Below are 16654 nucleotides of genomic sequence, written 5' to 3'. Positions count from 1 at the left end.
CGCAGCATACACACTCGCAGAGTTCTTGCATTGCAACCTCTGTCTTTTGAAGGTTCAGAGGTCACAATGTCTTAAATAGAGGAATGCTGTGCATGTTGCATACTTGGTAAGAGTATGGATCGACCGGTGTTAACTAGTTTAATCCTGGGGCTGTTTTGCAATAAGTGCCCCGGGCATTTGCAGCCTCTTAGCGCACCGCCGGGGCACTTTGGTATTACAGAAGAGGGTGCAGACGCTTGTGCGTCCCCTTCAACAATACCAATAGCGCTGGTGCACTTAAAGCGCCAGCGCTACCATCAGAGGGCATTCCATCATTTATAGGGGCGTTCCCTATGCAATGAGGGAAGACCTTTACCTCTGCGCCAACGACACATTACAGACACGGGCGCAGAGACCAAGAAGCTATCAGGGACACACTCACAATGCGCCACCTTCTAGATGGTGCACTGTGAGTGCGCCACCTGAGAGCAGCCCTCTGGAGGGGAGTAAGGGACTCCTATGAACCCTCCAGACATCCTCTTCAAAAGTGCAGGTGGGTTGCTGTCTTCACTGTGAAAACACGGAGCGGCTGTAAGCAACTGCTCTGTGTTTTCACTGGAATGTGCTTTCCCCACAGCAGCGCTAATTCCCGGCTAACCTGGGGGCAGGGCATTCACCATAATGGGGCGCATTGTCACTGTTTACGCCAGGCGCACCTTTTAATAGGTGTGCGAAGTGCAACAAATGACAATGTGTAATACTGCCCCTGATGTTCCTAAACTGCATTAGCACATCTTAGCTGTCAAATATTGATGGATTACACTTTTCCAATAGTTTCCACTTGCCCTTGGGAGGTGCCAAACAGTCCATACCTTGCAACTGCAAACATTTGTCCACGCCAATGCTAAATAGCTTTATGTTGCCATCTTTTTCTTGCAAATATCAAGGGACACAATGTGAGCACTGTGATTTATAAAAAAGTGCTTGCAACGTATGTTGCTATGGCTTTGCGACTGCAAAGTCTTTTGTGCATGAAGCCTCTGATTTGTGTGCTCTGCTGATGAACCGATCTTCTAAGTTGTAGAGTCCCAATCACCTTGCCCATTTTGATCTTTTTTGCAAGCTTTATTCAATAATAAAGTAAAAGCTGTTTGCAGTTAGGTAGGATGCTACCTCACCAGCCAGGGGCCGGTTACTGCAGGCCAAACTGAGCCAGAGTGTTGGAAGTGGTCAGGGACTACCCTACCTCGCTGCAGCGAAGGTCACTCATCCACCAACCTCGTGTATATCCACGGCAGTGAAGGCATATGTTTTGTATTCTCTTCTTTTTTGAATTGTTTGAATGTGATGTTCATTTTGATAATTTTGAATGAAACTGAAATGTGATTTGAGTCGCATTTATTCACTGATTTTGTGCAAGGGTGAGTACTATAACAAACAAACTCAATTTACTTCAGGTCACGCAATCTATTCTTGTGTACATATTCTTAGCAAATGCCTCTAGCAGTCGCATAACATCTCCTGATGGTTTAAGGGACACTAGCTACCTCATTAAACCATTTATTCTCTACTCAACTCACTCTGTTCAGTAAGCTCTTTATGGTGAGTTTCAGACCATCTGGCTGATGAATTGACCCTGGATTTTCACAACAGGACAGTATGCTATTACAGTGTAAAAGTGTGTGCACGGCAAAACATGCTTTAAACACATTACTGCTCTGCTTCATTCATTCAATTGTGGTTTAATGGGCAACAATTATTATAAAAGATGTATTTTAGTATTCCCTAACTCTTGAAATGCATGTTTTACCTTGTGAGATTACCTTGCATGTTCTTTGAAGTTTAGAAAGTCAATGTTTTCTCCTCTTTTACTCCTTTTTTCGTTTAGATTGGAACATGGAATCCTACTGAGGGCCTTAATGTCACGGAAGTCTCTAAGAGCAGAGGACACAATGTCACCGACTCGCTGTCGAATAGGTCGCTGGTTGTCACCACTGTCTTGGTAAGCACATCTACATTTACATAGTTCAAGATCTCGAATGCAGTGTCCTTTTTTTTTATCCACAACGAGGTTATTGTTTTTCTTAAAAAGTCACCCAAAGGCAACTTCCTAGTGTGGCCCCTGTGGTCACGTGAAGCATCGCAGGATGAGCACAGGCGTGAAAAAAGGAAAATGCTGATATTGTCACGAGCTGACCCAGCCAAGCCGGAATCAAGAAGGGAGAGAATACAAGTGGGTATCAAAGGCACATAGTAGAGTGGCCCAGTTCAAAGGATATTCTATCTTACTCTATCACCCTATCTCCCTGCCAGGTTTTGTTGTGATCCCTGGAATGCAAACCCAGTCGTGGCACCAACACATGGTCAAGGTATATACAGCATAGCTGTTATGACATTCTAATCCTGATATCCTGTAAAAAGTTGTCAATAATCCTGAGCAATACCAGGATTTACATCATAACAATCCACGGGCAAGGCATCCCACTCACCATACGGCAGAGGTCTCAAGTTGTCACATGTCATACATCGTAGCTTGTAAGTCTTGCTAATGACCTTCCATTTTGTCATCTATATGTCTTCTTTTTGTTCTATTTTCTGGACATATAGAACAATGTAGAAAAGAATAAACAGGACAGGATGATCTACTCATACCTGACATGGATCCGACACAATCATCTGTCCTAGTAATGTGTGGCCACTAATTCTCTGAGTTTAGGAGACTGGCATTGGGAAGAATCTATGTGAGTGAAATGTGTTTTTTGTGGGGAGGCAGGTAGAGCTCATGTCTCTCTGTACCTCTATCACTGTACCTATCAGCTCTGAGGGTGTAGCAGATCCATCCTTGTTAAGGTTAATGCTTGTAAAGTGTCTTCAGATTCTACGGTTAGAGTTAGGTGTCAGCATATCTGCCGCTAGGTCTTTCAAAAATATTGTTTACAAAATTAGCATATTTGTGGTGTCACCATTATGTTAGTCTGGGTTCAAATTAGCTTAGCTTATTGGGTGGGATTATTTGATCGTATAGTTACCTAAACGTATTACCGTTTCCTACAGTAATTCATTAAAATAAAAATTTTGTGACCAAGATAGTTTATCTTTATTCTCAACAGTGGATTAGTTCCCTGAATAATAATCACCAACTTTAGGTGCTTGAATATTTGGTCAGCACATGTGTATAATGTGGAGAATAGCTCTTGGACCCCACATAGAGCAGGGGGTTCTGCTACAATGACAGCCACCCCTCCCCGTGCCTTGACTGAAGACCCGGTACATTTATCATGTGCTCTTGCCTTGTTGGTATGGGGTGCCCTTGGCCTTCCACCTTCAATCGTTGTCAGCATCAGTCAGGAAAACATAATGAGCTCTGCCCAAGAATTGCTTTATAATTCAGATCTATGTGCTATGGGGCAAAGGGCAATATCGCTATTGATCTGCTTATGAGCAGACTGTGCTTTCACCTGGGGCACATTTTAACAGCAGTATCACTCACGACCTTGAGCCTCCCAGCCTTAGCTGGAATGGTGGACTCCAGCATCACTTTTATAGTTTACTTTACTCTTAAACTAACCTGGAGGTGCTGTTTCTATGGATTCAGTTTAGATGCTGAATATGTATGTGCCCCAAGTGTGCTCCTTAATGGTGAAAAAACAGGTTGTTATGGGCAAGAGCCTCTTTAAAACAAGCCAGGAAGAAAACTCCCAATAGGAGTGAGTTTATCCCTAACTGTAATCCCTCACTGATAAGATCTGTGTGGGATCTGATAGACATGTTTCCAAATTAGTAGTAGTTGCAAAGTTGCACGTTTTTGAAGTTTTTAAAGCATATTGATAAATTCCCAAAAATGTGTTTCTGCAGTCACAAGAGAGTGCAAGTAAATACAATTATTTCTTTCTAGAATATTCAATTTGCCACTGAATATTTGTGAAGGTGACAAACCGTGCAACTGTTCGTCACCTTAGTAAAACCACTGGATCAATTTTTAGCTGCACTCACAGACACTGCAACGGCAGGCCTGAGACAACTTTACAGAACTACTCAGAGTGGCATAACCAGTGCTGCAGGTCCACTAGTAGAATTTGATTTACAGTGCCTGGGCACACACAGTGCAGTTTACTCTCGACCTATCAGTAAATCAAATATACCAGGCATGGAGAACCAATCCGAGTTACACTTTACACATGGAGCACTTGCATTTTAACACTGATCAGCAGTGGTAATACCCAGAGCAACTAAACCAGCAAAAACGAAGGTCCAGCATAACAGTAAAAAATACAGACGGTAGAGGCAAAAAGATTGGGGAAATCACAGCAAGGATTCCAGGTCTAATAGGCACAGTAGTTCAAGGAAATGTCAATATATTGCTTTCAGTGTGAACTTCAGTAGTTGTGAATTTACCACTTGCATTGAAAAACACATCCACTTTACTGCATAGTTTCTATTTATTTTTTATTTTTTATTATTCTTAGTGAATGTGACTTCTTGTTCGAGTTAACAACTAGGGCAGAAAGATAACCACAGTTTGTGTTGTTAAATGAACCTTTCTCCAGGCCTCCTTTTCTGGGGACAATACCATCAAAGTAGTGTAAAGCTTGGGGAATAAAAGACTTTGCAGCTATGACTCTCAACACGGATCTAGGCGAGATCTATGTCACATGGAACGCCCTTTCCTGTAGTCGGAGACAATCAGCTCAGCATTGAAGCAATTGGCATGTGCTTGTGTGCAAAGAAAGAAATGCGTTGAGTGCCTGCAGTCCCATCGTCCCATTGTTGCCAAGACACATTTTTCTCCAATTGATGTCTTGTCCATTGTTCCAGCGATGGAACTTGTCTCTGGGAGACTGGCCTTCGCGACTCGCGACTCGCAACTTCATTACCCTGGGATCATTTACAGCAACTTTAGCTCATTCTATGTAGTTTTAGTAATTCATGTGGGGCTGTCCCAAACTGCATTTTTTCCTTCACCCATTTGTAACGTCCATGGAAAACTTCGCTGTTTCTCCCTTTGACACATCCACATGAAAATCATACCATTTGCTTAATTGCATACATTATTACTTACTCACTAACTAAATGGTTCTGCATAAGATATACTGTGCAGAAAAAAAAGTATTTTGTATCCTCCACAATGCTATTGTGCATGGAAAAGCTCTGCAAAAGATACATTTGCAGAGAAAGTTCTGCACACATTTACTAGCATGATATAGATTGATTATAGTGAAAATGTACTCACGCTGCAGAGTAAAACTTTGCATGGGTGCAGTTACATTTAAAAAATAGTGACAATCACAAAACTTGTCCGGTCACAAAATAACTTTGCTCACCCCTAAATCGCATGCTGGTGAGCAGATGAATAAGCGCACAGCACAATGGTTTACGAGCCTTGATGGAGGGACGAATGCTTTGAGCACTGGTTTGGTCCTAACCTGTCTAACAGATATGTTGTGTTACCTTGGTTAATTTTGTGTTATGGTACTGGCTTCATGATGCGTAGCATACCTTTCAAGGCACAAAAAGGGATATTTACAAGGACATGGCAAAGCGCGATGCTGGAAGCAATTTTGCAGCACTCCGTCATTTAAAAAAGGCAGGGATGCGCAGTATTCACAAGAATTCGGCACACCCCTGTGTTTTTTCCGGCGCTAAAAAAAGTTGACTTGCGCCAACACAGACATCCTTGTGTTATGTGCAAGGGTGCTTGCATTGCACGGATGATTCCTTGAAAGTCAGGCAATCTTGAACCATGGTGCAAAGGTGTCTCTGTTGCAGGGATGAATATTTTTGTGCAGGAAAGGACACTTTCCTGCACATAAACAATCTTTATATGTTAGTTGCTCCACCAGAATGCAGCACACATAGAAAGAGCAAAAAACAGGAGATATAAAAGTATTTTTTCCTTTTTGGGCCAATCTAATGCCTGCTAGTCAGTGGCATTAGTTTTTGGCGCTGCCTCAGATTTGCACATCCTTGTAAATCTGAGGCAGCATCAAAAACCAATAGATGTTGTGATGGAACACCCACACGAACACCCATTGCATGCCCTTTTCACACAGAAAACTGTGTGAAAGGGCACTATATTTCCAAAGTGGCATTAAGCCACTCAAAGAGGCTTAACATCACTTTGTAAATATGGTGCAGGGCACTGAGCCACTGGAACATCAGAAAAAGGGATGTTCCGGTGGAGCAATCCCCTTGTAAATATGCCCCAAAGTTTCTGAAGAGAGACAGGGGAATAAACAGTTTAAGAAATGGAGCCACTTTTCATTTCAGGGTGGCTTTTTGCTGGGTACCTATGACAATGCGGATGATCTCTTTCCCAGTGTTGAACCTGTATCCTGGATAAATTCAGGGTTCAGAATTGAAGTGAATTTCACATGGCACCTTCTATAACGGCTGAATATTAAGAAGAACAATTTCTTCAAGAACCAAGGTCAATTTGATCTAGACTCTTCAAACATAATTTCCCAACCCTTCCTTGGTGTGGCATGATGGTGAAAGAAATAGTCACCGGAGGCCAGAGAGAGACAGATATCTGGGGTAAGAGCATGGGTGAGGTAGAGAACAAGTGCCAACAGGAGGTGAAGTTCCTTCTTCCATTAGACGAATACTGCCTGCACCACCTCCTTATCTGACATGATCGTGCCCGTACATTGCAAAGTATGATATTGTATTGCCTCCCATGTCACCTAGAGAGCTAGAACCCACCAGAATAAGTCTTCTTAGCTAGTGCTGCAGTCTAATCTACCCTCCCCTAGATTTTGGCTGCTCCAGCTGATGGCTGAGTGCTTGGTTCCTGTGTCTAAACATTCTAGCACCCTGCCATTGCACCTAACTCTCTCCGCTGTTACCGTATGGCGATCATGAGTTCTATGTCATGGCTGTCCAAAGTTGTGCCATCGAGGCCAGAGTCTTGCCAGCTTTTACTTGATAACCAGTGTCTACAAATAAGTTCATTTTAGTTCTATTTTATTAAATGTATCACACACAGGCACATAGCAAATCAGACGCAGTGACTTAGTCTTACCTAGTAGGACATGTCACTTTTCAAATGTGGTTCAATTTGTGCACAAAACATATCTAGAGCTGCTCTTCGTGGCCACAATCATCTTTTGACTTCAACAGAACACATCTTTGTCGCCATACATATATTATCCAAAGCCGCTAGTTTTATTTCCAGATGTGTAATTACCTCCTCCTGTTCCGTGACGTTTTCACTTGCTCAGTCCCCATACCAGCAATGACACCAATTATTGTCAAGGGGCATTCTCTGGGCTTTTAAAAGTTAATCTGTGATTGAGAACTCTTTCAAAATACATTTTTGTGAATATATTTTCCTACTAAATCCCTTTGGGATTGAATTATTTCACCAAGAGTGAGTTTTTAAGAGTATCACGTTGTACAAAATCTAGTTTTGAAGGATGACTTTTAATCCAAACTATGCAAGCTTTGAGACTTTGTGAAACATTACGTAACTCTTAAAGGTTTGGGTTGGGTATTATGAAATTTCACCCCCTCTACACTCTTACCTATACAGTCTCATTAGTGCACCTAAATTCATCAAACCGACAGTCATATTGAAGCTATTAAGAAAGACCCATTTCTTAAGCCAAAGTACATCTTTAGGATAACGGTTAAACCTCAAAAGTGTTAAATCAATGTGTTGAAGGCTTCAGTCCCCTTGAAAAATAAAGCTAATTTGTGTATGATCCATGTCTCCTGCAAAGATTTTCACTGACAAAGACAAAATGACATTTTACCATTCAGGTGAACCCCTTTCCATACTTTTTCTAGGTTACTTGTTGCAAAATTGCCCCTCTTACGGCCATCTGTGGTGACACAGTAAAGCATTTGGCTGTTCTGGGTTTAAATAGAAACAAGTCTGGGAAGTGCTTACTGAAATCAAGGTTTGCTAGGTTACATCTTGAATTGTGAATTCATATCAGTGGAGCTGGTGACTCCGGGGGAACGATTTGCGAAAGTACACTCATGGTAAGAAAAATTACATACTTTCAGGGAGGTGAAGTATAGTGAGAACGCTCTGGGGCACTTCTTCCAATTCAACTCTGGTCATTAGGCCTTTGTAGTAGCCTGAGAGGAAGAGGGGTTGATGATAATTTAGACCTCAAAGTACAGTGTGATCATAAGGACCACACAATAAACTTCTGAGTCAGTAAATTGAAGTAAAAAAGGTTTATTATAAACTAAAACCCAGACTAATGTAAATCAATCTCAATAACATAGTATAAAACTATAGGATAACCAAAGGGAGACGAAACCATCTTACAATGTTGGTCCTCAATAATAAAGAACATATAAGTCTCTAAGTAGCCGCAACATGGAAAAGTAGTAAATTAATTTGATGACTTGTTGAATGGTTCCAATCCTTCTCCGCATATTGAAATGATTTGCAGCATCGTCTAAACCCCATACTAAGTTAAGGCTAGGGGAAACCCTATTGAAGCAAAATAACAAGAAAGGTGTCAGCATCAGAACCTCCATAGATGTTCTATAAGTAAAGAATAATGTATAGCATGAAGCCACATAATCAGAAATGTCAAGAGAGGTCTGCACCTCTGTAAGTCCAAAGGGAATTTGAATAAACTCAGGCTAGGTTCAAAAATTAAAATGCACAAAGAACATTCGAGCAAATATGACTTCATACACATTATAATATGTTTTCCCGTTCCCAGAAAAAAACTTGATGCCTAGAACACTACTCACATATTCCAGTCTCCGCTTCCAAATCGTCCTTGGTTCCTCCCTTCATCAGATAGTACTAACTTCTAACACTCCCTTTCTTCTTCATTAAAATCATTTGACCTTACCAACTCTCCCTCGCCTCTCTATCTCTGAAATAGAATGTGCTTTTTGCTAACTAAGGAATGCCTTTGGTCTGCACCTGCAAAGAAGAAAACTATGCAGAACAACAACTTTCACATTAGTATTAACTGCCTGGACTATAAGCTCAAGGCCTACAATCACCCTAACTTAACATATCTCTTTAAAACACATTATTTCTACAATCTAAATATAATCCAATCAATGAAATCTTCAATAATAAATCAAGCCATATCATGTTGTACTTTATATATATGTGGCACAATATACAAATTAATTGTATCAAGCAAAAATGAAAACTAATCAGAATTTATAAGGAAAGCATTAACACATATATGACTCATTCTTACTATTTCCTATTAAATGCATTTTAGCACACCACCTTACAAACTAAACCCATAGAAGACTAATATCAGTAGTCCAGATGTTTTGGAAAGAACAATGTTAATATGCACGCACACACATGTTTCCCAAAACACACAATAGATGTATGTTAGAAATGGGGTTTCTATTTGGCTGAGTTATGCACCTCAGCCAGGCAAAACCCACCACTCTAATCAGGGAAAAAGGAGCTCCACACTGAAGATAACCCCTGCTCACCTCATTGGTAGCTTGGAAGATTAGTCAGGATTATTCTTGAGGCAATGTTTAAAGTGTTTGCTCAACACACTCACACAACAGTGACACACTACGCACAATACAAAAGAGACTCCACACTAGTTTATATGAAAATAGCTTTTGCATTTTTCATTAAAACACATTAGATCACAATCGCACATATCACTGTGACACTAGGCACTTGTCATGACTTCACACAGGATCACACAAATCACTTGGCCAATCGGGCCTTTGTCATAACATTCTCAGCTGTGCATTACAGCAGCCACATCATAGAAACATCATGTCAACATTAGGCATACCAACATTACTGCACTATATGTAGGCTGCAACCTCGACAATGGGGTACCACAACTAAGAGCACCACCTGCGCTCCTGCTACCCGTTATGCAGTAACTGTGTTTCCCCGCGTAGGCTCCTAGGTCATCTGCCCGCCTACCACAGGAAATGTTGTGATTATCCGGCCCTTTCATAGCCTGTGAACCGGGGCCTCCGTTGAGGTTTCTCCTGTCGTGCAGAAATAAAATGTCCCTGGTGCCCAGCACACCAAATAAGGGGGTGGGGCGCAATACACTCCCAGTCTCTGCCCGACATGAGCAGACAACTGCTGGGCGTTTCAACAGAATTCTGCTCCTTCTTTCTCCAGCCCTACAGTACTGCAGCCAGTCCGGAGCCCTCCTGGGCTGTGTGGACAGTTGTAAGCACTGCTCACATGTGTGGCCTCACCCTGGTTCCCCTCGGGAACAGTGAATTTAGTTTTAATTGGGTGCCTTTGCAGCACGGCGAGGGAAGCGGTGCAGCTCCTTCCTGCCTGGAGTGCATCCTCGCTGCTTGCTGTCTTCGTTGCTCCGAAGCCTGATGCGGTGTCCTGCTGGTCGGGGATACCGCAGCCCGCATATTTCTCTTTCTCCACTGTTTGTGGTTGCTAGGTAACTCCTGGGGCCTTGCAACCATTGAAACAGTGAATTCAGCCCCGGGCTCGGGCCACAGCCGGTAATCAGGGCACGGCACCCGGCAGCACCTGGGGAGAAAAGGCAGTACTGCACAAGCGCTTTCTGACAGTAATCAAAGCGCTCACCATGCACTATATTTTACCAAGATAAGCAGAACACCAGCAAGGTGCTTGTTAACAGGCCAGCACAAGGGTTTCTCAGGGCAGTGCTGCAGTCCTTCTTCTCAGCCAAAAAGGCAGCAGTTCAGCACCCTAGAGGAGTAAAGTCCCAATGTGGTTCCCCCTGGCAATCCAGCAGCCCTCTGATATTAGGCAGAGCCAGCAGTATCTGGCTACCAGTCCCACGCCATGTCTTCTTGTCTTTCATTGGGTCACAGTCCCTGTACTTTTAGTGCCAAGGTTTTTGTTCTGGGGGCACTTCAAACACTATATTGAAGTGCACAACACCCTTGTTCACATTTCCAGCCCTGGCCGCAGACACACTACAGGGAGGTAGAGCAAGCATTGTGGAAGGCAGGCACAGCCCTATTCAGGTGCAGGTGCAACTCCTCCCACCACACCAAATGCAGACCAGGCCTATTCAGGAGAGAAACTCCTCCCGCTGCTCTAAATTCAGCCAAAGTCTATTCAGCCTAGCACTGAGCACCCAGGAAAGGCAGGACACACCTCATTACACCTTGTGACTGGCTGGAGTTAATGCACATACCCTCCTTCCTGTTAGTCAGAAACAGACTGTCAATACACATCCAAGAAGGACACAAAGACACATAGGCACACAGAAATGCCCACTTCTAAAAGTGCCATTTCTAAAATAGTAATAATGAATCTGCTTTCACCAACAAGCAGGATTTAGCACTACTACCAAACATACCAAACATGGGTACGCTACCCCTCTCAGATCAGAAATTACCACTAAACCACATAGCAAGGAATCCCTAAAGCAACCATAAGAGAGGGTAGCTTCACAGCAGTGAGAAATCAAATAGGCTGTTTGTCACTACCAGGACATGCCACACAGTTAAGGCCAATGTCCTACTTTTTACCTACACAGTGCCCTGCCCACAGGGCTTGCTAGGGCCTACCTTAGGCGTGACTTATGTGTTTTAAAAGGGGAGCTACATATGTGGCAACCACTTTATGTGCGCACATCACGGCGGCAGTAAACTGCGCTCACAGGCCATGCAGTGGCAGAGATCTGAGACAGGTTTGAAAGGCTACCTTGTTGAGTAGCGCAAGCAGCTCTGCAAGCTCACTAGTAGCATTTAATTAACAGGCCCTGGATATATGGGATACCACTGTACGAGGGACTTACAGGTAAATTAAATATGCCATACAGTTGTAGACCAATCTTACCATGTGTACAAGAGAGAGCACACGCGCTTTAGCACTAATCAGCGGTGATAAAGTGCCCAGAGTCATAAAACCACCAACAACAGGTCAGAAAAACTACAGGTGGAAGGCAAAACATTCTGGGATGACCCTGCAAAAAGGGCCAAGTTCAACAATTCACTTCCATGCCTTTAGTGCACCATATCTGTTTAGTGTTACTGTGTCACACAAGTACATAAGGTCAAGTGTAAATACATATATGTGGCCAATCAAACATAGGATGGAGGCAAAATTATGCTACTCCAGTAGTCTCTCAGAATTTCTTTACACATTGCTCAGTAGGCCATGCTATGACCGAAGACCTCATGCCATGGAGGGGTCCCATGCAGCAGGCCATGACTAGGGCGCCAGATGAGGTAGTGTTTGGCGCGTTACTTTAATTAACCTAGAGGACCTCACACCGGTCACATGGGAGAGGATGCAATAAAATATATTTAAAAAAACCTACATGAGAATGTGTGTGGGTGTCATACAAAATTAGCGAGTAAGGCGACCATCACCCTGCTTTGCATGGGTGCAGCGACATTTTGTATTAGGTTATGAATACACAGTTTCAGTTCCTTAGACCCGTGCTTGCTTCTCTCTGGCACTTGCTGTCCAGCTGACCATGCACTGTAGAGTACTTTTCAATTACCTCGGTTGATCTAGTAATGCCCCAAAGAGAGCAAAGTTGAAGAAAGAGAAAAATTACAGCGACATGACATATGTCAAAACTGGCAAAGTACTGAAGGCTTCAAAGCCCTCTGCTTTGCCTCCCTGTCCTCCCAACTGTAGCAGAGCTCGAAATAAGGGCGACTTCAACAAATGTTTCTAAGCACGCCATTTAGACAGTCATTCGAAGGCATAGCCTCATGGAGATTTCCGTCTGCACACCTTCCCCTCCACCCCTCTGGAATGAGAAATTGTATTGATGTCACCTCCACTGCGCCCTGCCAAAACAAGTGAAAACAGCCACACCGAGTGTGCAAGAAGCTGTGTCTAATTAAATTCTTCGAATGCTGTCTTCGAAAAAAAGTGAGACGTAGCATTTCGAAAAGTCATTAGCATTTCACAGATAAGGCAGCCCTTTTGGGAGATTTTTTTACGAGGGTGTGAATGAGATGAAATAGCCTGAGGACGATTCTTTGAAAGGGGAGAGCTTGAAAGGTTATTTTTTCTTACTAATATTGAAGTGGCTGGAAGTAGGAGAAATATTGCCCCGGCAGCCATCGCCGTTCTCCCAAAGCAATATGCGAACTGTGAAGATCTGAAATTGAGGGCACCTTGGCCGAGAAATCGATTAGCGAGCTGAGAGAGCTTGTGAATTGGATGTCTGGCCATTTTCAGTAATAAATTGTGAAATAGTCCGTGAATAAGCAGTTCACAGGGTTCAGAATTACCCCCTAGGAAATGTTCCAGCCCCTCGGATACATTACAGAGGCGCAGCTCCATTTTAATGCGCAGCTTATTAGCTGTTAAATATGTATGTTGTTCCTCGGACTTACAAAAAAATGGACAGGGTTATATGGTGTCTTAAAAGCTGTAGCTTACTTTTGCAACTATTTATGTAGATGCTTTTGTTTTGGTTGGGTCACCGAAGTGGCCGGTTCGTCAAGGACACAAGGAAACAAAGGGTGTATGATCAACCATATAGAAATTGTTAGTAGCTGTACCAGGGAATTTAAGAAAGTGTTTTCATTAGTTCCTCTCAAGCGTGAGCATTAATGTTTAAGCGAATCTCCCTTAAGGGAGAAGACCCCAATCCCAGAGGGGAGGGGGTACAAGTGTGAAGCACGGCTGTTTTTGTTACTCGGGGCCGATATTGCAACACAGCTGCATAACTGGCCCCCGTCCTTCCAGCTTCCCGGGTAACGCCCGATGCCCTGCTTAAGGGCTCACACATACCTGCTTACATCAAAGGGGATGCTCGCGCCTGCATCACCAGTATCCACTAGTAACAGAGCCTGCACCGGTGAGGGCCGGACTGGGAACTAAAACCGGCCCTGGCAAAGTGCTTGGTCGCCCCCCCCTCCCCACTCGAGGGGGTTGGAGGTGCCGCCGAGCTCTTTGCTAGGGCCGGTTTTCGGCCGATTTTGTTGCAGGGCCGATTTTGCAGCTATGCTGCAAAAACGGCCCTTGTAACAAAATCGGCCCCCGGGGCTCAAAACCGGCCCCCACCCTTGCGGCGCACCGGGAGATTGCCCGGTGCCCGCTATGGCCAGTTCGGGCCTGGCACCGGTCCACCTCGTGGGCTGATTCTCATCTCTGTACCAGTTGACCTACAAATGCTGCTGGTGCCCACGCAGTACTCCATATGGGAGAATGCACAGTTCAGGTTATCTGAAGTCACGTGCCCATTCCTTTTGATGTTCCTAATTGTGCACACAGTGTGCAAGCCGCCCCCTTGAAGACCAAACATCATTTTCTATCCCTCCTCCCAAATTCCTATGGCAACATAAGACATGAAGCAGGTTGTTGTTCATCACTGCGTAGTCTTTAATTAAATCTTAAAGCAGAGTAATCCTTTATTCATCTTTGACTAAGGTACTTGACCATTTCTTCAAGGCCTAGGCATACACACAACGCACTTGTTATCAAAAGCGTTAATTATTTCCATTCCAAGGAATAAATTATTCAAACCATAATATTTACATTCCAATCATGGCCATTCATCCTCGTCATGGCCCCTGTGCTTGCTGTGCCAGCAGGCCCCAACTTGCACTTTTTTCCAGGTGTATCTTTCCCTGTTAGTCCTCCTCCCAGAGAGAGGCACTACCTCCAGGGCACTGCTTCCGCCTTGGCCCCACGGGACCGGGGTATACCCCCTCCAACGTTTCTTAAACATATACACAGGCAATCTGGGTCGGGCAGGAGAGTCCAGGACCACCAGCAGGTCAGTCCCCCCTCCCGACAGCCCAGAGCCCCCCAATGAATGCTTGCCCTGTCCAGGGTCAGCCAGTCCATGGCAAAAAAGGAAGTCCACACCCTTTTCTTGCCTGGGACCCTGCCACAGGGCGAGGAGCTTACTGGCGCTCTCACTCTCCCCCAACCTATATCTTGCTTAACTGCTCAGGTGCAACCCTCAAGGAACTACCAACTCGGGTATGGCCAGAAAAACCAGGGCTGCCAGCAGGTCAGCCCCCTCTCCCACCAGCCCGGCTCTCGACCACTACTTACCGGCTGATGGCAAGTACAAGGCCCCCTACCAGCACCTCTAAGGAGCCACCTAACACATCCATCCATCATGATGCCTGTGTTTTTAGCCAACCTCCAGGCAGCTCCCATCCTAAAAGGGAACTCCAGGGTAACACAGGTAGGACTGAAGTTTACATCCCCAGCTGGTCAGTCCTCTTCTTCTCCAGCTAGGCCCTTATCAGGTGCCCTCATGCATGCCTTCTATTTGGTATCGGATAGCCCACCTGTGGCTCTCTGCCTACGCACAATGCCAAACCAAGCAGAACTGTGTCGGGAACTCTTCATCCTTTATCGGGATGAGCTGTCTGCCCAAACATCGCCCCTCCCTGAGCTCCTAATAAGCCTCAAAATGCCTGTGCCCTTCGGATTCTGTGTTTGTAGACCAGCCCCTGCCTACGCCAGGCCAGCTGCTTCGCAGTCCAAACTCCTGGTAATGGACCATGGAGGCTCAACTTACTACTCCGTTATTGTAGACCATTCTACCAAAGGATGCTATCTTGCTTCCCAGCAATGTGCTTTTGATAGCTATACCTGCTAAATAGATGACACCTACCCAGTTCTTACTGCCATCTCGAAAACTAGCGTTTAGTCTTGACCTTCCCAGGCCGACTCTCTCTGAGAATTATTGCAACGGCCACTGCCCTGCGCGGACTTGATCTGTGGAGGGGTGCCCTGGCCAGAGGGAACAATATGATTGCACAACTCTTCATGAATATTGGCACCCCCTTATTGCATAAATCAGTAGGTTGCTGAGAGCTACCAGACTGTTCTCGTTGTCCTCATGATTCGATGTTAATGATCTTACGCCAGACATGTGACAATAGCAAAACTAAGTGCATACTGGACACGGCTGCAATCTCATACTCACTGTTCAACTTCCAAAAATGGCTTGACACATGGAAAGCCCGATATGGACCCGTTTGCACACCTGCTTGCAACCACAAATGACCCCCAACCTCCGGTTATTGAGTTGCACACTACGCGGTGTCACGGAAAGCGGGCAAGGGAGCAGGACGCCACCCAAGGAACAGTTGTGTTCGAAGGGGGAACCCCCCACAGGGCACCAATTTCGGTTCATGAATTTAATGAACTCGTAAGTGTTTTCCCGTATTTTGGGACAAGCCTTTACGTGTAACAAGAGAGGGCACGGATCTATAAAGACCGGCTCAGTTCCAAGGGGCCCAATATACTGAATTGCGGTAGGGCTCAGAGATAAATAAAAGGCGACTGTCCTGAAGAAGACCGAGGTGACCAGCATTGGCACGTTTATTACGGTTGAAACATGTCGACATAAGCAGTATCAGAAGGGAGGTCTTGTGAGATCCTTATGTCTCGAACAAGACATTTCCCATCCCAATTTGAGTTTTTAATCCTGATAGGGGTACCAGGTAATGTCCAATAAAGCACTTATTTTAGTTGGCACCCTTAATCAGTTTTAACATTTCCCATTAACTGCACTTTAGTCGCACTATTATTTCTGACACTTGGTGATTGGCACAAATCACATTTCATTATATGTTACATGTCGTCAGTGATATATGGTTTGTTTTGTTGAGTGGAATTTATTATTTTTTCCCCTTCCCTAATGCTCCGCCCTGAGTGTGGTTACACCAGGGCGTATTGCAAGCAGGCCCAATGATGGTAGATTGTCACATACTTCGGTATGTGAGTGAGGGCAACTTTTTCCAATGATTGAATTTCCCTATG

The 16654-nt window shown here is 44.3% G+C and overlaps 1 protein-coding gene across 1 annotated transcript in view; it reads left to right on the top strand.

Annotated features, from left to right (window-relative positions):
* Positions 1-16654, top strand: part of GRIK3 (glutamate ionotropic receptor kainate type subunit 3) — a 1130254-nt gene that overhangs the window by 745089 nt on the left and 368511 nt on the right. Inside the window, exon 9 of the mRNA XM_078681209.1 lies at positions 1868-1981. Coding sequence (XP_078537335.1) covers positions 1868-1981 — 114 coding nt within the window. The remainder of the gene's footprint in view (positions 1-1867; positions 1982-16654) is intronic.

Source organism: Lissotriton helveticus, chromosome 3_1 (genome assembly GCF_964261635.1).
Source record: "Lissotriton helveticus chromosome 3_1, aLisHel1.1, whole genome shotgun sequence".
Classification (NCBI taxonomy): Eukaryota; Metazoa; Chordata; class Amphibia; order Caudata; family Salamandridae; genus Lissotriton; species Lissotriton helveticus.
The sequence above is the reverse complement of the archived record's forward strand: the minus strand, read 5'-3'. Positions and strand labels throughout refer to the sequence as shown.